General features: G+C 43.3%; 1 protein-coding gene and 1 long non-coding RNA gene across 3 annotated transcripts in view; one reads left to right on the forward strand and one right to left on the reverse strand.

Annotated features, from left to right (window-relative positions):
• The window catches only part of npepps (aminopeptidase puromycin sensitive), a 225265-nt gene that overhangs the window by 55518 nt on the left and 146505 nt on the right, over nt 1-23242 (forward strand). The window contains exon 2 of the mRNA XM_068013580.1: nt 19777-19861. Within this exon, the coding sequence (XP_067869681.1) occupies nt 19777-19861 (85 nt within the window). The remainder of the gene's footprint in view (nt 1-19776; nt 19862-23242) is intronic.
• LOC137348214 (uncharacterized) overlaps nt 1-23242 on the reverse strand; it is a 38929-nt gene that overhangs the window by 5814 nt on the left and 9873 nt on the right. The window contains exon 2 of one of the 2 annotated variants that reach the window (XR_010969098.1): nt 13808-13877. This is a non-coding gene — a long non-coding RNA (uncharacterized lncRNA). Of the gene's footprint in view, nt 1-13807; nt 13881-23242 lie in introns of both variants that reach the window. The other variant, XR_010969099.1, reaches the window with a different exon arrangement.

Consider the following 23242-nt stretch of genomic DNA (forward strand, 5'->3'; position numbering starts at 1 on the left):
GCGGCAGCCTATTTGTGCACGGCAAGGTCCCAAATAAATGACCAATTAAACAGTTTTCAGTGATAGCTGAAAGATAAATGTTGGCCAGGACACTGGGAGAACTTCTGTGTTCAAATAGTGACGTGGAATATTTTGCATCCAACCAAGAGGGAAGACAAGTCCTTGGTCTAACAACTTGTTGGAAAGACAGCACCTATGTCATTGCAATGCTCTCTTGGTACTGCACTGAAATGTCAGTGTAAATTATATGCTCAGATCTCTGGAATGGGGCTTGAACTCGTAACCTTCTGATTCTGAGGCAAGGTGCTACCACTTAGCCAAGGCTGATACCAAGTAGACTGAACCTCCTCCAAAGGAAGGAGCTAGGAATTATCGGCTACCAGTCTAAAAAGCTATTTTTCCAACAATTGGCCTTCATCTCAAGAACTGCCTATTTACACCATTTCTGCACAGAGAATACCTGAGCAGGGCATTAAATGAACAGACCAATGGCTCTCTCTTAGCTAGGTATGAAAACTGTGCATCAGACTCCACACTATCCATAACCGATGCCGTTGGAAACCAACTACTATTATACAAATGTGTACTGCGATTTACCTTTGACAACTCTACAAGAGATCCCTTGGTATGCTCTTGAGCGTGGGCCTGAATACTAGTACTACTACTTTTGACTTCAGAGCATTACCTGGGTGGAGAACCTTTGAAAGAGAAGGATCATTACACCTTAGGCAAGAAATCAGTCCCTCTATAAAACAACATCTGAACTCTGATGCTGAGAACAAATGCACAAGTGTAGCAGTAGCATGTATCCCTAGCAAGGATGTTGACTGTTGAGAGAGTGCTGTTGAGTAGGTAAGTTATTCTGGGTGGTAATGTCACAAGTCAGTGAGTGTAGTACCTGATGAGATTAATCATTATTTGGTATTGTTATGGTGGGGGGGGGTGATGGTGTTGCTGATTTCCACTGTTTACCTTCCATCTGACCACAGTGTTTTGTTTAAATTAGTGTTTCAGCCCCTGTATTTTGTTTGCAAATAAACAGACAGTGACGGGTTTGCTCATAGGTTTAAAACAGTTGATTATTTACTGAACAATATTCATCACCCAAAATGCTCGCAACACCACCCATGCATGCATTCACTCTCTCATGCGCTCACGGGAAGATGTCTTGTTTGGCCTCCTTATCTTGAGAGACAATGGGTAAGCACCTGGAGGTGGTCAGTGGTTTGTGGAGCAGCGCCTGGAGTGGCTATAAAGGCCAATTCTAGAGTGACAGACTCTTCCACAGGTGCTGCAGAAAAATTTGTTTGTTGGGGCTGTTACACAGTTGGCTCTCCCCTTGCACTTCTGTCTTTTTTCCTGCCAACTACTAAGTCTTTTCGACTCGCCACACTTTAGCCCCGCCTTTATGGCTGCCCGCCAGCTCTGGCAAATGCTGACAACTGACTCCCACGACTTGTGATAAATGTCACAGGACTTCGTCACGTTTGCAGACGTCCTTAAAGCGGAGACATGGACGGCCGATGGGTCTGATACCAGTGGTGAGCTCGCTGTACAATGTGTCTCTGGGGATCCTGCCATCTTCCATGCAGCTCACATGGCCAAGCCATCTCAAGCGCCGCTGACTCAGTAGTGTGTATAAGCTGGGGATGTTGGCCGTCTCGAAGGCTTCTGTGTTGGAGATACGGTCCTGCCACCTGATGCCAAGTATTCTCCGGAGGCAGCGAAGATGGAATGAATTGAGACGTCGCTCTTGGCTGACATACGTTGTCCAGGCCTCGCTGCCATAGAGCAAGGTACTGAGGACACAGGCTTGATACACTCGGACTTTTGTGTTCTGTGTCAGTGCGCCATTTTCCCACACTCTCTTGGCCAGTCTGGACATAGCAGTGGAAGCCTTTCCCATGCGCTTGTTGATTTCTGCATCTAGAGACAGGTTATTGGTGATAGTTGAGCCTTGGTAGGTGAACTATTGAACCACTTCCAGAGTGTGGTCGCCAATATTGATGGATAGAACATAGAACAGTACAGGCCCTTCGGCCCACGATGTTGTGCCGACCCATGATGTTCGTTGTCTTGAGGCTGATGGTTAGGCCAAATTCATTGCAGGCAGCCGCAAACTTGTCGATGAGACTCTGCAGACACTCTTCCGTGTGAGATGTTAAAGCAGCATCGTCAGCAAAGAGGAGTTCCCTGATGAGGACTTTCCGTACTTTGGACTTCGCTCTTAGACGGGCAAGGTTGAACAACCTGCCCCCCTGATCTTGTGTGGAGGAAAATTCCTTCTTCTGAGGACTTTGAACGCATGTGAGAGCAGCAGGGAGAAAAAAATCCCAAAAAGATAGAAGGAAAAGGGTAGGAGGTGTTAAGAGTTCACGGTGTAAACGTCTGCGGCTTTCAGGAAAATCACTGGGATCCTCTTGGAAGGTGAGTTTTAAAGTTGCAGGCCTGTTTACTGGTTGTCTTGTATTTGTTGGTTGCAGAAGACTTCTGGGCTGGATTTTTACGCCACCCCAACGCGCCGGGTGGTGGTTTGGGGGGGTGGCGTAAAATGGAGTGGGAGTTTCCAGGAGGCCTTCCCAACCTGCCTCCACCCCACTTTACGTAAAGGGGGTGGGGGGGGGGGGGGTGGTGGGTGGCGGCAATGAACTGGATGCTCGCCCCAGGCCAATCAAGGCCCTTAAGTTGCCCATTAATGACACTGAAGGGCTTTCGCCTGTCCCCACGCGGATTATACGCGTGGCAAGCGGGTGTCCTGGAGCCGGTAAAAGCTGGTGGCCTCTCAGTGCCCCGGGGGTGGACTCTGACAATTGGACACGGTGTCTGATTCAGGGCTGCCCCCGCTTCCCCAACCAACCCCAGGGACCATGACTTCCCCCCCCCCCCCCCCCCCCCCAAAATGACAACCCTTACCTCGCTAGGGCCCAACCGAAACTCATCTTGGATCCTGGCTCCCGGGCATCCTCTTTGGTCGGCTAGGCTGCAGTCCCAGCAATGGCCACCGCTCCCGGTGGTGCTGCTGGGACCATGGCCTGCTGATTAGCCGGCAGCTCAATGAAGTGGGACTTCCTCCCTCAAGCGGGTGGAAGTCCCGCCTCGGAACGTTTAAAGCCTGGGGACCCGTAAAATGCAGGTCGGATCCTCAAATGAAGCAGAAGCGGGAAACGTCGGTGGCCAGCTCCCATCCGCCTAATGTAATATCCAGCCCCTGGGATTCACTTCAGTTTGAAGATGGTGTTGGCATTCTTAGTTTGGTTTTCACAGGTGGAGGAGTTGTTTCAAAGGCACTCTTTTCTGTGCTAAAGTTGGCTTTGAAACTTGTCTCCGCAGGGTTCAGACAGTGTTAGCTGGAACTGTTTGCTCCCTTTCTCCCCCTCCCCCTCCTTCTCTCATTTCCATGTCGACAGCGTTAATTGGTTTTAGTTCCAGTGGACATGGATGTGTATTTTAGTGCTGGAGTTGGTTTGGGTCATTTGACTTGCCCTCCATTTTCTTGACAGTAAATGTACCAGTCTTCTAAAATTGTTCTAATTTTTTAACTCTAGTTTATTTTCTGTATTTTCATCGCTGCACTTCTTGTGAGCATGACAGTATGAATGTGGCTGCTGCTGCTGCTCCCTGTTTAGCTATAATGGCAGTAATCTCTCTTGGAGTTAGAGGCAAAGCTTTTTGCCGTACAGAACTTGAGTATTGCTGAAAATAGAGCCATGTTCTCCAAGCTTTTTGTCTTGCACTCATCAGGACAATCTGCAAGAATACCAATGCTAGGGAAAACAACAACTTTATACTGTATGAGAAAAGAGTGCTGATTGGTTGGTAGGTGAACTCTGGTGGAGGCGTTGCCACAGAGATTGCACCAGTTTATGATGACTGACAGTTAACTGCCAAGCTTTGTTTGAAATTTAAACCAGGCAACTTGACTGGTCAAGGCATTTCCCGGAGGAATGAAGCAGCAAATGGCTGTCACTTATTTTGTTTAGCTGAAACAGGCACAATGTGTGTACATGTTCATTCTGTCTTTAAAGAACAGGACTCTGTGTATTAATATATGTAGCTTTCAGTCCGTGCAAATGCACCACACTGCGAGCCTTGCATCTTAAATTGGTTGTCAGCGTAATTCTTAGCACGCTGAGAACGAAAAGCTTTGACAACATGTCTCTATTTTCAGCAATACGCAAAGCGCTTTAAAAAAAAAACAAATGCCTTGTTTTTCCAAACTGGAACCTTAAGAAGCAGAACCCAAGTGAAGTCTTTAAAGTTTTAAGTTTGGTCCCTCCCTTTTTCATTGGCCTTTGCCAAATGCATTGTGCTCAGAACTGACAATCGTACAGCTCCTAGCATCAACAATTCATAATCTGTAATAAGTAGCTGGCAGTCTGTTTCAGAAACACAAGGTTAAGTGGACTTTTACCCTAGTAAAATAAATGCAATCAATATATGGTGTACATCTAAGTGCTTTGAAGGTTAAAAGAAAGTAAGCTGGCATTTCTGTATTTACTGTACTTAGTTTTTGATGGTGAAATAAGTGAGTTTACCCTGAAAAGTGTTAACTTTTAGTAGTGGTGGGATTGCTGGATTGCATTTTATTCCCTTGTGTCCAGTAATTTCTATAAAGCATAACCGGTTGAAACAGTGCAACATGCTGCATGCCTGGCATTGTTGAGTGGTGTACAAAGTTTGATCCAATAATAATTGTCTGGCATGAGTTTTGGAGGTGATTTGTGGACCAACAGAAATTTTAAGGAATATCCTATAAGAGGGCAATAGTCTTGATGCTCAGTTAGAATGCTGGAGGTTACAAGTATGAAAACAGATGGCATGAATGATGTTTGGATAGAGACCCTGTGATTCAGTATGCTGACCTCCAGTTGTGTCTCTTTGATCCAACTTTTGCCAAAATTTCCACTTTGCCATGATGTATGTAATTGCGACCAAGATCCAGCTGTGATATTTTATTTCCATACATAAAATTCTAACATAACTTAAAAATGGGTGCAGATTTTAAACTCCAGAGTAACCCTTTTGCTTCCACTGATATTCATCGCCTCTAGCAACATGGTGTAGATTATTAAATCAATTTAGCAGTTGGCATTATTATGGCTGGATATCCTTTTCAATATTAGACTGGGCCGTTTCAATGTTTTTTATGACTTTTATCAGCTAAAATTTTTGGCAGCAACAAATGCCACCCAAGCTTTCTTTGTTTCCAGCTGACATATGTATTTGTTACGAAATGTTGAGACAAGCTGGGGCTTGCTTTGCATTGCATTACTGTGCACGGTACTTATCACCGAATGAATTTTTAACCAATGTATGATGCGAGATAAACATTTCAGAAGACTTAATGGGGGTGGTGTGATATGGTGAATCAATGAAGACCCAACACCTACTACCCTTAAAACCAGAATTACTCGCACCTACAAAAGAAATAATTCAAATACTTAATGAATGTTCACTGATGTTGAAGAGGAACAGCTGTCTGGAAGTAATACAACATTGCGGAGTGACAGTGAGCAGCTGTGATGCCTGTTATTTGTATGAAGTTTGCCCCCTGTTGAAAGCCATGCAAAGGCTGGCTTGTATAAGCTGGAATGATACAACCTAGAGTGTTTTGTTATGAAATGAAATGTTCAAAATTTAAAAAAAACTCTAGGAGGGGAATTGGAAGGCAGTAATACAATTGAGGCAGAGCTCGAAATTAACGCTGGTTGTTTTGTAGCTGATAAATGAATATGATTGCCTGATGGACCAGTGAATCCATTCAAGCATTAGCACATGGTCTCTGCACTTTCCTTCCATGCAGGGTCTGATGACCATTTGGGAAATTGGGGGATTTCTTGGTGCCCCCATGAATGATTCCATAGCACTTCTTCTTTACTCTGCAAATTCGTTTTGGGGAGCCAGTCTGCCCCTGCTTCCGTGCCTAGCACATTGCTGATGCGCAGATTTTACAAACTGCCTTTAGCACGCTTCTATGTTAAGGCGCAGTATGTTATGTTAGACCAGTGGTTCTTACTGCTGAACAGGAATTCATTCATCAGCTGCTGCTTTCTCTGTTGTGGTCTGCAGTCTTAACTTCGAGCCTTGTTTAATGGGTTTAGATGTTTGTAAACTGAGTGAATTTATCACAACTCACCAGTGCCATCTGAGCCCTGAGATTTAACTGCCTTGAAGTCCCACCTAGAAAGCTTTCCGGTAATTTACTATTTATATCTTTTTTATTTTTTTAAATCACCACAGGATGCTATGCTATGATCACCATGTGACAGGTAGAAGAGTATTACAACTGTTTGTGACATAAGCACTGAAGGATTATAGCATCACATGACAGGTAGAAATGTACTACAAAGTTTTCTTTAAACCATTGTTTAGTAGGTAATTTACTCTATGGTTCAGTGAGTCACAAAAGTATTTGACCTTCATTTTCAGAAGAAATTGTGTTGCTTTCCAAAGTTGTAATTGTCCCACACAAAATATAGCGCTTGAGCCTCCGACAGTGTTCGTTTTTCTGTGGACTTTTTGTCCTGCACTTCTATTTATATGTTAATAGCATGTACAGGTGATGTGTTATTATTGGCAAAAGTATTACAGTGGCATGATGTGATTGTGCATTTTCTTCCAGATTTCACTAATTTGGGCATAATTAATTTGCATGCTTATATGCTTTAGACCTCTAAACTTATAAAAGAGCCAGCTCAGTGAGTCCAGTTTCAGTATTACTCCCCGTTGAAGTCAAAATAAATTTCCTCAATTCAAGTCTTGTGCATCATACAGTAGCAGAATGATGGGATGTTGTCATAGTTTTGTTTTGGTAACAGTGACCCAGAAGAACTTCTCGAATCACTAAGTGATGCATTCCACATTTGAGCATAGATATCTGAGCACCTCAGATCACTAAGCAGAAGTGTGATATATTTATCCAAAAGGGAGATCATGGCTCAATGAAAAATGCCTCATTGGTAAGATGGCTTGTCAGAAGTTGCACACATGTCAGAAATCACAACAAAGTTGTTAGAGCAAATAGCTTCCAACAGACTATTGGCAGAGCGTCCTAAGCGTCAATTAATCGAAAAATAGCCCACACTTCTGAGTTAATATAAGCAAAATACTGCAGATGCTGGAAAACTGAAATAAAAACAAGAAATGCTAGAAATACTCAGCAGGTCTGGCAGCATCTGTGGAGAGAGAAGCAGAGTTAACATTTCAGGTCAGTGACACACCTCTGAGCATCTGATTGTAAGCAGGATTTTATACATTGGACATAGAGGGAAAAAAGGCCTTCATGTTGCAGATTAGCTTCAAGGAATGTGAACCTTCATTCGACTCATTAATGTGAACAAACACTTCTAATTCCAGCCTGCAATTGGTCTATCGTGACTGTGGTCATACATATTCAAATTAGATAATAGCTTCAGATGTGGCTATGGCATAAATTGAAGGACTCGTTAATCCATTTTACTTCTGTGAATGTTTGGAAGCCTTGGACAATTTGGCAATGGTTGAAAGTGCATCCTGAAGTAACTCTGCCAATATCCGATTATTGTGACTGGACAAGTGCAAGATCCTGATTAAGCCTTGAGGTTGGCAGCCTCAGATTGATTGGCCAGATAATTAGGAAATTACCAAATATTTAAAAAGTTGCTATCTCCATAACTCTTTAGACCATTAACTTTATAGATTTCCTATGTATTAAATTAAAAGCATGAATCTAGCATAATAAAAAAAATTACTACTCTTAAGGGATTGCAGGAATACTTTCCTTGATTATTCACCACCAGCAGAATTCATGTTTTCACTGATGTATTCTTGAAACTGAAATATACTGAATATTTGAAGAAAGAATATCAAGACTCACCATTGGAGCAAAATAGGTTCATTTTCCCCTTTTCTTTCCCCCAACCATCCACTACTAGCTCCAGTTTACTCACTGCCTCTCCTTGAGTTGTAAATAAGCTGGATCTTTTCTCTATCTTAACTTGTGGCATTAAAAGCATCCTGTTTAAGTCCTACCACTATTGCCCAATTACATTACCCCACCCGTAGGTGCTTGCTCAAACTGAACCTAACAATACACAGCCATGATGCCTTGTTTTACTGAGTTGAATTTCAAATTTCATGTATACTCAGGTGAGTTTCCATCTCTATAATAACACTTGCCACAATCCAGAATATCAGCTCCCAGCCATGAAACCCTCCTCCAAACCTTTGTTACCTCCAAGCTTGACCACACTAATACTCTCCTTGCTGACATCCTGTGTGCCACTTGCACCTTACACCGTACGTAGTGCCACTCACCCTTGTCCTCAACAGTTGCCTTTCACTCCTGCTTCAATTCATTCATTTCAGAGTGTGACAAATTCCTTAACTTAGTCCCATCCTACCACTGAAGACTTCTACAGATCAATACCCAATTCCCACCTCTGTTCTTCAGAGTTCACTCTGGTGTTTGTGTATCTGTGTGTGCAAGGATCAAGAGGCAGGACCATATCTCCAACGCAGAAGTCCTCGAGGCGGCCAACATCCCCAGCATTTACACCTTCCTGAGCCAGCCGCGCTCGAGATGGCTTGGCCATGTGAGCTGCATGGAAGATGGCAGGATCCCCAAGGACGAATTGTACAGCGAGCTCGTCTGTGGTATCAGACCCACCGGCCACCGCTTTAAAGTCGTCTGCAAACGCGACATGAAGTCCGGTGACATTGACCACAAGTTGTGGGAATCAGTTGCCAGTGATCGCCAGAGCTAGCGGACAGCCATAAAGGCGGGGCTAAAGAGTGGCAAGTTGAAAAGACTTAGCAGTTGGCAGGAAAAAAGACAGAAGCGCAAGAGGAGAGCCAACTGTGTAACAGCCCCGACAACCAATTTTATCTGCAGCACCTGTGGAAGAGCCTGTCACACTAGAATTGGCCTTTATAGCCACTCCAGGCACTGCTTCACAAACCACTGACCACCTCTAGGCGCTTACCCATTGTCTCTTGAGACAAGGAGGCCAAAAAAGAAAGATGTGCAAGGAGCAGAGATTTCTATTATCCTGACCTTAATTCAAACCTTTCTTCCACCTTGCTACATAGAAACATAAAGAGAAGAGGAGTAAGCTGTTCAGTCCCTAGAGCCTGCTCCACTATTCATTTAGATCATGGCAGATCTATACCTCAAAATCTATTTTCCCACCTTTACACCATATCCTTTGATACATTTACCTAACAAAAATCTATTTATCTTAGTCATGAAAACTCCACTGTCCTAGAGTCCAGAGCCTTTGGGAGAGTGAGTTCTAGAATTCCATTATCCTTTGTGTGGGAAAGTGGTTCCTGACTTTGCTTCTGATTGGTCTCGATCTAATTTTAAGATTATGCTCCTTCATTCTTGATTTTCTCAACCAGAGGAAATAGTTTCTCTGTGTCCACCCTATCAATTTCCAGCATTTTAAACATCTCAATCAGGTCACTCCTCAATCTTCTATATGCAAGGAATTAGGAAATAACTAAAGTTTCATTGGTTTTAATCATGCCTTTTTGTTTTTTTAACCATGCTGCATTAATTTATGCCAGATGCTTTCATGATTTACTCTTCGTTATAATAGTTACCTAATTCAGCTGCATTCCCTTAATTATTTTTAAACATATCTATTCAGGTGAATGTATTTTGAATGCTTACGGTATTCTCCACAAACACCTTAATGGCATTAAAACTAAACAAGCTGTTCCTATAGTGCAGTGGCTGCAAGTCCGATCGGAAAGATGAACAGAAAATGACACCTGAGTAATTAAAAAAAAAACTTGGCATGCTGTTCAATGCAATTTTTAAAAAAAATGTGTACAGGAATCTTAAATGATTCTTCTGGTAGGAACTAATGTTTGGTCTGCAACATGCATTCCAATGCCAGTTGCACATTCAGTATGTAAACTTAGCACTAGCTCATGCAAATCTTATCTCTTAAAAACAGATACCCGACGTGAGCTGCTTGGCCTACTCCCCCATAAATAATGTATTAAGTAAAAACTGCTTTACTTTACCACAATTGTTATCAAATGTAGAGTGAACTTGCAAGTGAAATATGGGCCTTTTTAATACTTCAGTTTATCGGCCTTTATTTCTTGTGGCCCTGAACAATCCAGCTTTGTGTCTGTTTTCAGTAATTGGGTACACCCTTTGGATAGCAACATGGTACAAGAAACTGATTATTACTAAACTTTAGATAACCTCCAGCTGAATCAGTGCCTGAAAACATCCACGCTTTCTTGCCAAATTATTCGGTGTTTGCGTCCTCGAGCAAACGATTAAATGAGACTGTGTGGGATAATGTATCTGAGAGCCCAAGTTGTCTATATACTTACAATAATATTATAACTATATGAGTTAAGACAGATGTACGAATGACAATTTCATTTCAGCCAGGCAAAGGAAATACCAGTTAACATCAGAACTCAGTTAAGAGTCAAAGTTTAAATCTCAACTTTAAGTTCTGGGTTCAAACACTTCTCCTGGGCTTGCGCACATAGATTACATAAGTGGCTGCATTTAGGACTAATTTATTTTTGAACTTCTGTGGGATTTGTGATGAGCTGCTATATAATGCGAAATAAAGGCTGAAACTCCAATATAGGAAAGAGGGAGTTCTGCATTATTTGCTTTATTCGCCTGAACTTATTTTCCAAATTGCATGTCTTTTGCATGTGACATGAAAACAAAATCCTGTCTGTCCAGGGGAAAGTTCAAAACCCAATGGCATAACTTGAAGGGAGAAGAATTCTCTTGTGCTTGCTTTATAAAAAAAAAACCTCCTAAACCATTGTAATCAAAATCAGATTTTCCTTATTGTTTCACAGGATCTGGGTGTCGCTAGTTAGGTCAGCATTTATTGCCCAATCCTAATTGTCCTTGACAAGGTAGTGATGAACTGCATTCTTGAACTGCTGCAGTTCGTGTGGTATAGTTATACCCTGTTAGGGAGGAAGTTCTGGGATTTTGACCCAGTGACTGTGAAGGAACAGCAATATCATTCCAAATTGGGATATTGTGTGACTTGGAGAGGAACTTGCAGGCGGTGGTGTTCCTTTGTAAAGGCCTGCTACCCGACCCGAGCCTGACAGGACCCGACGACATGTGTCGGGTTCAGGTCGGGTTGGGTTGCTCTTCCGGGTCCGGCTTTCGGGCTCGGGTCCGGGTCGGACACAGTCCCATAGTATTATCTTTTGCTCTGCTGGGAAGTTGAGTTTAGCAAGTGTCAAAAGTTGAACAGCCTGCCTGAGCTGGGAGTCTGGGATGTCAAGGAGGGAGACTGAGTCTGCGCAGTGAGCGACTCTTTTGTTGCTTATCTGCACAAACTGAAAAAGTGAAAAATGGATTCAGAATCGGAAGGTAGGTGAAGTGAACATTCTGGTGTTCGGGTCGGGCTTGGGACTGATATGGTTCTGTCCGGTTCGGGTCGGGTTTTTTTTTCCTGACCTGAGCAGGGCTTTATTCCCTTGTGCCTGCTGTCCTTGTTCTTCTAGGTGGTAGAGGTTGCGGGTTTGGAAGGTTAATTGAGATCTTGTGCCTATTGGCCTGCATTAGGTATTTCAGCTGAATTAATTGTATGTGAAACACTTTGAGACATGAGGCATTACATGTTTCTGAGGGAGAAAGACATTTTTCAATTTTTTTGGAAGCTGGCAAAGCTGCCTGCTTTTAACATTGATGCGATAAAAATAATCCTGCAAAATTGACAGTGCCCTCCTATGCTACCTCCCCGCCACTCAATCCACTCTCTTCCTCTTGACTGTTCTCTGAGTCTGATATTGTGTAACTTCAATGTCATGTATGAGCCAGAATTAAACTTCGAACCAGGCATTCGATCCATCACCACGACTGCCTATTTCTGCTGGTGCAACATTGCCCATCTTCTCTTCAACTCCAATGTCAAGAGATTCTCTTCACACCTTCATCTCAGCTCAGCTTCTCCAGCACTTTCCTTCCTGACCCCTCAGCTCTATTCTACATAAACTCACAAATCATCCAAAACTACTACCAGCATCGTGCCTCATGCTTCCACCCTCCGGTGCCTATTTTAACATCTTCACCCTCGTTTATAAACATGGCTTTGCTAGTTATACCTTTGTAACCTCCTTCCAGCCCAATATGCTGATTCATTTTCTTCACTTTTGGAATTAGCATCCTTTGCATTTCCTCCTTGGGGGCAAAGCTTCAATCGTCTTGGCCTTGTACTAGGGAATTAGCTCCCTTGACCTCACTGCCCTGCCACTTCTCTACCTGCTGTCAAAAGTCTCCTAAGCACCCATCTCCTCCGTCACATTCTAATTGTTCTACATCCATTTATCGCTTTAAGAAAAACAATTTGTTGCTCACTAAGTGCAGTTTGTTTAAGAATTCTAATTTTTCTTCAGTGGGAATACTTAATTTCCCTCATTGCTCCAGCCACTTTGCCCACTACAGTCTGAGTCCAAGCAGCTATTATACACACAATGCTACCTGTAGTCATTATTAACAATAAAATGCCCAAAAGCATTCTGTTACTCTGTACCAATCTTTAAATTCTATCTACGTCTCTAAAATGAGGAGGAAAATAGAAATAGCTAGGTGCTATAGGCACCTAAAATTGATTAATTTTTCAGCTGTGTCCTACACCAAACTTTCTGCACTTGGAAACCACATTGATTAGTTCTCTCTCTCTTTCAACTCTACTAGTATCTACTGTATCGATTGGCATTGTATGTTAGATCATGACAAAATGGCAAGAAGCTGTTCCTTTACTTGGAAAGTAAGAATCTAAATAGAGTACAGGTGCCAAGGAGCCTGGGAGTACAAATACACAAATCACCAAGTAGTGAAGTAGGTTAATAAGGCCATTAAACAAAGCAAACCAAGCATGAGGGTTTATTTCTGGAGGGATGGAATTGTAAAGTAGAAAAAGTTATCTTGAGTTTGTATCATACCTTGGTCATAGCACACTCTGAGTACTGTGTACAGTTTTGGGAGCCATATTACTAGAAACAAAGGGTGTAGAGCACTGGAGAGGGTGCAAAAACATGATACGGATGATACCGGAACTGTGAGGTTATACCTATCAGGAAAGGGTGAACAGGCTGGATCTCTCTTCATTTGAAAGGAGAAGGCTAAAGGATGATCAAATAGAGGTCTTTACAATTATGAAAGGTTTTGATAGAGTCGACACAGTGTGTTTCCACTTTTGGGGATGAACAAAACTAAAGGCCATCAATATATGAAATCAAATAGCGAATTCAAAAGAAGCTTCTTTGCCCAGTTGGGTGAGAATATGGAACTCGTTGAGGTGAATAGTATAGATGCATTTGGGAGAAATTAGGCAAGCATATGAAGGAGAAGAAAATAGAGGGTTTTGTGAATGGATGAGGAACAATGGGAGGAGGCGTGAGTGGAGCATTAACGGCAGCATGGACTGTTTGGGCTGAATGGCCTGTTTGTGTGCTGTATATCCTATGTAGCTTTTACTTTGTGGTTTTTTTTAAGCTTATCTTGATGATCCTGGTATTGTACGAAAATTCTGCTTGCCCCCCCCCCCCCCCCCCAGCCGCAGTCAATAAATTGGAGCGTGCCTCGCTGACACTGTAGTGTGCAAATGTGAGATGTATGAAGGATGCAAGATAGATGTCAATATATTATGTCAGTAACCTAATAGAGCAGGTTTCTGTGGTGTAAATCACAATTGTGACACTTCAGATAGATTACTTTACCTAACCTCTTGCCCGAAATTGGATTATGGCTTCAATACACTAAAAGTTGTTGAGAATATCACGTTGAATACAAATATAATGTTTAATTCTAACTTACCTGACTTGTTGATAGTGGCTTGATCATTCAGTGTAGTTCTGTCCACCAAAGGTCCCTGCAGGATGTTTAGCTGCTTTGGAGGGAGAATTGTATAAAGATTCTCATCTTATCCAGTTTTTCGTCTGATTTTTGCTCATTCTATGTTTATTGTACATTTGTAGTTGTAACTTCACTCAGGGTCTGCTTTCAATAGAAATTTGACTGAATTATGCAGAACACTGTCTGAAGTATTATGTAGGACTGTACCTTTGCCGTGGATCCTGAACATACCATTGTCTTGTAATTATGTGGTTGTATCTGTCTTCTGGGCGGATTGGCTCCTTTGATGAATAAATGCAAGGTATACTGTGACATAGATTTAGATTTGAAGTGATACATTTATAATTTGGAATCGCTCAAAATGCCTACATTCAGCACATGCACACAGTCCTAACATGAATGACAAAACTCTAGTTGAGGGCTACAGATGCGAGCGTGCAAAATGCTGCCAGCAGATTCAACGTGTTGGGAGGAGGGGGAAGAAAGAAACAACTGATCAGATGAGCTTTTGCAAGCTGAGAGCCTCCCATTATTCCTAGAGTCATAGTTATACAGCACAGAAACAGGCCCTTTGACCCATCATGTCTGTGCCCGCCATCAAGCATCTATTTGTTCTAATCCCATTTTACAGCACTTGGCCCGTAGCCTTGTATGCTATGGCGTTTCAAGTGCACATCTAAATACTTAAATGCTGTGAGGGTTCCTGCCTCTACCAGCCTTCAGGTAGTGTCTTCCAGATTCGAACCACCCTCTGGGTGAAAAAAATTTTCCTCAAATCCCCTGTAAACCCCTTACCTTAAATCTGTGCCCCCTGGTTATTGATCCCTCCGCTAAGGGAAAAAGTTTCTTCCTATCAATGCTCCTCATAGTTTTGTATACCTCAATCAGGTCCCCCCTCAGCCTTCTCTGCTCTAAGGAAAACAGCCCTAGCCTATCCAGTCTCTCTTCATAGCTGAAATGCTCCAGCCCAGGCAATGTCCTGGTGAATCGCCTCTGCAACCTCTCCAGTGCAATCACATCCTTCCTGTAGTGTGGTGACCAGAACTGTACACAGTACTCCAGCTGTGGCCTAACCAGTGTTTTATACAGCTCCATCATAACCTCCCTGCTCTTATATTCTATGCCTCGGCTAATAAAGGCAAGTATCCCATCTGCCTTCCCAACCATCTACCTGTGCTACTGCCTTCAGTGATCTATGGACATGTACACCAAGGTCCCTCTGTACTTCCTAGTGTCCTACCATCCATTGTATATTCCCTTGCCTTGTTAGTCCTCCCAAAATGCATCACCTCACACTTCTCAGGATTAAATTCCATTTGCCACTGCTCTGCCCATCTTACCAGCCCATCTATATTGTCCTGTAATCTAAGACTTTCCTCCTCACTATTTACAACACCACTAATTTTCGTGTCATCTGCGAACCTACTTATCATACCTCCTATATTCATGTCTAAATCATTAATGTACACTACTAACAGCAAGGGTCCCAGCACCAATCCCTGTGGTACACCACCGGTCACAGGCTTCCACTCGCAAAAACAACCCTCGACCTTCACCCTCTGCCTCCTGCCACTAAGCCAATTTTGGATCCAATTTGCCAAATTGCCCTGGATCCCATGGGCTCTTACCACCTTAAGGTCCCACATGGGAGACCGGTTATCAGAAGCCTTACTGAAGTCAATGTAGCCTACATCAACTGCCTTACCCTTATCTACACATCTCGTCACCTCCTCTCAAAATTCAATCAAGTTAGACATGATCTCCCCTGACAAAGCCATGCTGACTATCCCTGATTAATCCCTGCCTCCAAGTGGAGATTAATCCTATCCCTCAGAATTTTTTCCAATAGTTTCCCTACCACTGATGTTAGACTCACTGGCTTGTACTTACCTGGTTTATCCCTGCTACCCTTCTTGAATAATGGTACCACATTCGCTGTCCTCCAGTCCTCTGGTACCTCCCCTGTGGCCAGAGAGGGTTTGAAAATTTGTGTCAGAGCCCCTGCTTTCTCCTCCTTTGCTTCACACAACAGCCTGGGCTACATCTCATCTGGGCCTGGGGAGTTATCCACTTTTAAGCCCGCTAAAACAGTTAATACTTCTCTCTTTCATTGCTAATTTGTTCAAGTATATCACAATCCCCCTCCCTGATCTCTACACCTACATTGTCCTTCTCCATAGTGAACGCAGATGAAAAGTAATCATTTAAAACCTCACCTATGTCCTCTGGCTCCTCACACAGACTGCCACTCTGATTCCTAATGGGCCCTACTCTTTCCCTGGTTATCCTCTTGCCCTTAATATACTTATAAAATGCTTTGGGATTTTCCTTTATCTTGCCCGCCAGTGTTTTTTCATGTCCCCTCTTTGCTCTCCTAATTACTTTTGAAAGTACCTGCCTACACTTTCTATACTCCTCTTGGGCCTCTGCTGTTTTCAGTGCTCTGAATCTGCCATAAGCCTCCTTTTTTTTTTAACTGATACAATCCTCTATATCCCTTGACATCCAGGGTTCCCATGACTTGTTGGTCCTACCCTTCACCTTTGCGGGAACATGTTGGCCCTGAACTCTCACTCTTTTCTTTTTGAATGACTCCCACTGGTCTGATGTAGATTTTCCTACTAGTAGCTGCTCCCAGTCCACTTTGGCCAGACCCTGCTCTATCATATTGAAATTGGCCTCCCCCCAATTCAGTACTTTTATTTCCAGTCCATCTTTGTCCTTTTCCATAACTACCTTAAATCTTAGAGTTATGGTCACTATCCCTGAAATGCTCCCCACTGACATTTCTACCACTTGTCCGGCTTCATTCCCTAAGATTAGGTCCAGTACCGCCCCTTCTCTTGTAGGACTTTCTACATGCTGGCTCAAAAAGCTCTCCCGGATCCATTTTAAGAATTCTGCCCCCTTTAAGCCTTTTGCACTAAGCCTATCCCAGTTGATATTGGGGAAGTTGAAATCCCCTACTATTTTTGCACCTCTCTGAGATTTGCCTTGATATCTGCTCCTCTATCTCTCCGACTGTTAGGAGGCCTGTAGTACACTCCCGGCCAAGTGATTGCCCCCTTTTTGTTTTTAAGTTCTACCCATATGGACTCAGTTGAGGAACCTTTTAAGACATCATCCCTCCTTACTGTAGTAATTGACTCCTTGATCAACAGTGCAATGCCAACTCCTCTTTTACACCTTCTCCTGTCACGCCTGAAGATTCTATACTCTGGAATATTGAGCTGCCAGTCCTGCCCTTCCCTCAACCATGTCTCTGTGATAGCAATAATACCATATTTCCATGTGTTAATCAACGTCCTCAATTCATCTGCCTTACTAGTAAGACTCCTTGCGTAAAATAGATGCGATCCAGCCTTGCATTATTTGCTTGTGCCTCAACAGGTCTATATTTGCTTTGCCTTTCCAGACTGACTCAGTCTCTCTTCTATATTTGACTCTGCATCACCCCCTACTGTACCTGCACTCTGTATCCCACCCCTCTGCCAAATTAGTTTAACCCCCCCAACAGCACTAGCAAGCTCCCAGCCAGGATGTTGGTCCCGTTCTAATTCAGGTGCAACCCGTCCAACATGTACAGGTCCCACCTTTGCCGGAAACAGATCTACTGATCCAGGAAACTAAAGCCCTCACTCCTGCACCATGTCTTCAGCCACGCATTCATCTGCTCTATCCTCCTATTCCTATACTCGCTAGCATGTGGCACTGGGAGTAATCCAGAGATTACAACCTTTGAGGTCCTGCTTTTTAATCTACCTAGTTCCCTAAATTCTTGTTGCAGGACTTCATCCCTCTTTCTACCTATGTCGTTGGTGCCAATGTGTACCACGACCTCTGACCGTTCACCCTCCCCCTTCAGAATGTCCTGCTGCTTTTTTTTTCCCAAAGTTGTACCTTAAATCCATATATTTACCAGAGTACCTATTAAATGCATCAATATATGTACTTTGATTATTAGAAGTGCACAATTGTAGTATCACCGTATCATAGTTCCATTGCTTCCTGCCTCAGTGTAGACAGTCCATCTCCTCCAATGGCTTCCCTTTCTATCCATGCAGTTACCTCTGGGTTGCAACAAAGCTCCATCCATAGCACACATATGCAAACTCCTTTTCCTCAATATATGTTGCTCCTTAGGATTATTATCAATGGCATGGGGTCAACTTCCATGTCTATGCCAATGCTATATAGCTTTACCTTTCTGTCACCACCTGCTCTCCAGTTGTTGCTGCTGCTCTGTCTGATTGCCTGTCCTAAATTAAATAGATGAACCAGAGCTTTCTTGAGCTAAACATTGGTGAGACCAAAACCATCCTGTATACTTATCAGAAGTTTGCACTTCAGCTGTTGATATCCCCCTCCCCAACTCCTCCTATAGGTTGACTCACCCATGTGTAACCTCTGTTTGCCTTCATCCCAAAATGAGTTCCAAAGTCTGCATCAAATTGATCATGAAGCCTGTCTATTTTGTCATTGGATCTCTTGGTCTCTGTCACTTCTTCGAACGCAGCAGCGCTGAAGCCATCATCTCCGTTCTTGTCACCTCCACGTATCACCTCTCAGTACGTTCTCACTGGCTTCCTGAGCTCCACTCTGCAGAAACTCCAGATCATCCAGAATTCTGCCACCTGCGCCTTACCCAATTCAAAATTCTGATCAGTTATCATTCTGTCCACCATTGTTGACAGCCTTCGAGCATCCTGCCCCTGCACTTTGGAGTTCTTACCCTAAATCCCTTTGTCTCACTATATCTCCCTGATCAAAAGCATTCTCTAAACCTACCTTATTGACCTCCCCTTAATCACTATTCCTAATTCTTCTCTCAATTCCTGCTTAACATCCTGATATCTTCCCCCCCCCCCCCCAAACCCCCATATGCTCCTTTAAGAAGCAACTTTGGATGTTCCGCTGGGTTATGGGTGCCATGCAAGTGTAAGTTTGCGACGCTGCTTCAGACCAAATTGATTTCTGTAGTTTACTAACGTAGCAGCTAACTTGCTATTACATTTGAATGTGTCAGAATTTTCACTGCAAATACACACTATTTTTAAAATGTTCCTCTAATACAAAAGAGAAAGCTACTTCCTGAAGGTGTACAATCCGATACTGTATCCAAGATGGTAGTTATTGTAGAATCCACATTACTTATGAAACTGATTATCTTCGTGAATGTGGTTATAGTAATTGATATATTTCAGCAAAAAGCTGTTATGATCTGTGAAGATAAATCTTGCAGAAGATCAAATACTTCTGTGACAACTTTTCAAAAATAAAATAAATTGTCTGCTATCCAAGTTATTCACATAAGTTGGGTGCCTTATGCATGTTTTCTTTTAAAGTCTAAACTTCAACATAAGTCTACAGGTTTGTGCATCATTGGATGGAGTTGTTACAGATATTTTAACCTATGCAGAGTTGATGGGGATGATAAAGAGAATGTATTGTACAAATAAGCTGAAAGTGTAAATGGGTACTAGTATTGCACAATGAATTTGAAGCACCCCAAGCTGTCCCACAGTGGCAGGATGAGGGGTTGTCTTTTTTTAAAAATCCCCCATATGCAGAGTTCTGAAATCAGCTGTTCCACCGAAGAGAGAGGTGCAGAGTAGGTGCCTGGTACTTCCCCAGGTGGGGAGGGTTAATTATCTTAGGTTGGTCTTGCGCACCTCTAAGCAGTTAGTTTAGCATGAAATTTGCAATGGTCGCGGATCTAGTTTCTGCTTCCCTTTTCGGTCACTGAATACAAGATGAAAGGTGGCTGAATTAAATTTCCAAAATGGGGGTGGAAGGTGGGAATGAGAAGAACCTTCAAGATCATAATATCTATTAGACAAAAGATATGATCAGAAGTGTGTTTCTAGTCATTGTAAAAGATACTTTTCTGTTTAGTCTACTAATATTTGTGTGTGTGTATATATTTGCAGGTAAGACAGGCAACGAATCAGATTGTTATGAACTGTGCTGATATAGACATCATAACAGCTTCATATGTTCCAGAAGGTGGTGAAGGTAAGAGCGATGTTTTTATTCCAGCTTTATTTTCAATCCCCCCCAAAAAAGCACATCTATCTGACATGAACAGTGTTGTGACACCAGCTATATCATTTCCCCAAACATTTAGTTGTGTATGTATTTTACATAAAGTTGGTATGCAATTTTCCAGTTTAAAGAAACTTTACTGTGTAGTATTTTCTAGTTCATCACCTTAAACATTCACTCCCTTCACCATCGACACATAATGGCAGCAGTGTGTACTATCTACATGATGCACTGCATAAACTCACCAAGGCTCCTTCGACAGCACCTTCCAAGCCCACAATCTCTACCACCGAGAAGAACACGGTCAGTAGATGCATGGGAACGCCACCACTGCAGCTTCCCCTCCAAGTCACACATCATCATGACTTGGAACTATATCACCATTCCTTCACTGTCGCTGGTTCAAAATCCTGGAACTCCTGCCCTAATAACACTGTGGGCTTACTTACACCAGATGGACTGCAGTGGTTCATAAAGGCGGCTCATCACCACCACCTCGAGGGCAATTAAGGATGAACAACACAAGCTGGCCTTGCCAGTGGCGCTCGCATCCCAAGAACAAATGAAAAAAATTGCTCCACTGCCATCCAAGGTTTAGTAGATTCATAAATGTGACAATGAACTTATTCTTGAATTACGTATTTTCAAAATTGGATCTAGCTGTGATATGATGGAAGTGTAGAGCTGCTAGGGTAGGCCAATGATAAGTCTGGCATGGTAGCTCGTCTTTCACTATCAGTGGTACCAATGCTAGCAATTGTGCTTTTGGAACAACAGAACAGCTTAGATTTATATAGTGCCTTTAACATAATAAAACGTCCCAAGGCTCTTCAGAGGAGCATTATAAAAAATGAGATATTAGATCCAGTGACCAAAGGCTTGCTCAATAAGTTATGTTTTTAAGGGGTGTCTTAAAGAAGGAAAATGAGGCGGAGAACCGGTGAGGTGTATGGAGGGAATTTCAGAGTTTGGGGCGTAGGAGACGCAAGGCGCGACTACCAGTGATGAAGTGATTAAAATTGGGGATGCTCAAGAGGTCAAAATTTGTAGCGTGCAGTGGAGGGTTGTGGTGTTGGAGATTACTCCTTACCTCTGTAGGGAGGGGCGAGGCCATGGAGAGATTTGAAAACAAGAATGAGAGTTTTTAAATTGAGCCGTTGGTTGACTAGGAGCCAATTTTGGTCAGTGAGCACAGGGTTGACAGAGGAACGGGACTTGGTGCGATTTAAGACACAGGCAGTAGAGCTTTGGATGACCTCAAGTTTATGGAGAGTAGAATGTGGGAGACAAGCCAGGAGTGTAGAGGTAACAAAGGCATGAATGAGGATTTCAGCAGCATATGAGCTGAGACAGGTAAAGTTGGGTGACATTCGGGGTGAAAATAGGCAGTCTTAGTGATGGCAGGCATATGTGGCCAGAAGCTCATCTCCGGGTCAAATATGACACCAAGGTTGTGAACAGACTGGTTTAGTCTCGGATTGTTGCCAGGGAGAGGGATGGAGTCAGTAACTAGGGACTGGAAACAATGGCTTCAGTCTTCTCGATACTTAATTGAAGGAAGTTTCTGTTCATTCAGTACTGGATGTCTGATAATTTAGCGACAGTAGAGGAGTCAAGTGAGGTGGTGAAGTAATAGAGCTGGATGTCATCAGCGTACGTGTCAAAATTAATGCTGAGCTTTCGGATGATGATGCCGAGGGGCAGCGTGTAGATGAGAAATAGGAGGGGGCCAAAAATGGATCTCTGGAGAACACCAGAGGTTACAGAGCGAGAGCAAGAAGAGAAGCCATTGAAAGTGATACACTGGCTATGATTAGATAGATAAGAATGTAACCAGATGAGAGCAATCCAACCCAAATGGACGACGTGGAGAGGCATTGGAGGAGGTTGGTGTGGCCAACCATGTCAAAGGCTGCAGACAGGTCAAAGTGGGAAAATTTACCTTTGTCACATTCACACAGGATGTCATTTGTGAGTTTGATGAGAGCTGTTTTGGTACTGTGGCAGGAGCAGAAAACTGATTTAGAAAGATTCAAACATTTTCCAGCAAAGATGGGCATGGATTTGGGAGGCGGCAACATGTTCAAGGATCTGGAGAGGAAATGGGGGTTGGAATGGAGCTGTAGTTTGCAAGGACACTGGGTCAAAGGTTGCTTTTGTGTGGCGAGGGGTGAAGATGGCAAATTTAAAGGAGGGAGGAACAGCACCTGAAAGAAGGATTGTTAATATCGGCTAACATGGAGACCGGGAGGGGAAGTTGAGTGGCCAGCAGTTTAGTGGGAATAGGATCAAGGGAACAGTATGTAGGTCTCATGGACAAGATGAGCTCTGAGGGCGTGAGGGGAGCTAGGAGAGAAACTAGAGAAAGATGCGAGTTCAGGATTAGGGTGGGGGGAGCATGATATGAAGTTTGGCTCGGTGAGCTCATAGAAGGGAGGGATGCGGCAGAAGCAGCTGATCGGGTGATCTCGATCTTGGTGACGAAGACGTCTGTGTGCTCCTTACACTTAGTGTTGGAGATTTTTATTCGTTCTGGGGATGTGGGTGTTGCTAGCTAGGCCAGCATTTATTGCCCATCCCTAATTGCCCTTGAGAAGGTGGTGGTGAGCTGCCTTGAACTGCTGCAGTCCTTGAGGTGTAGGTACACCAACAGTGCTGTTAGGAAAGGAGTTCCAGAATCTTGACCCAGCTACAGTGAAGGAACGGCGTTATAGTTCCAAGTCAGGATGGTTTGTGGCTTGGAGGGGAATTTGTAGGTAGTGGTGTTCCCATGCATCTGCTGCCCTTATCCTTCTAGGTGGTAGAGGTCGTGGGTTTGGAAGGTGCTGTCGAAGGAGTCTTGGTGAGTTGCTGCAGTGCATCTTGTAGATGGTTCACACTGCTGTCATTATGCGTTGGTGGAGGGAGTGAATGTTGAGGGTGGTGGATGGGGTGCCAGTCAAGCGGTCTGCTTTGTCCTGGGTGGTGTCGAGCTTCTTGAGTGTTGTTGGAGCTGCGCCCATAAGGATGGAGGGCAAGAGAGGTTTAAGAAGATGGCTTGCACTGGAGAAAAGAAGCCAGGGGTGATCTTTACATTCCAGGATGATCCTGGAATAGTGAGCAGTTTTAGCAGATGAGAGCAGGACCCAATAGTGCTTTATGCAGTCCAGTCAGATCTGGCATGGATGGTTGAACCAGTTGTCTGCCATATCCTTTCAAAACTGTCACTTGTACCTAAGGGAGCAGAGATGAGGGCCATATCAAGGGGAAAGGCCAGGATGAGACAGAGTAATGGTTTTATTGGAGACTTAGGGTATCAAAGGTGGAGGATCGGGTACAGTTGAACAAATCAGTAGCTATAGAAATGTGGTG

The sequence above is a fragment of the Heterodontus francisci genome, chromosome 33, assembly GCF_036365525.1.
Source record: "Heterodontus francisci isolate sHetFra1 chromosome 33, sHetFra1.hap1, whole genome shotgun sequence".
Classification (NCBI taxonomy): Eukaryota; Metazoa; Chordata; class Chondrichthyes; order Heterodontiformes; family Heterodontidae; genus Heterodontus; species Heterodontus francisci.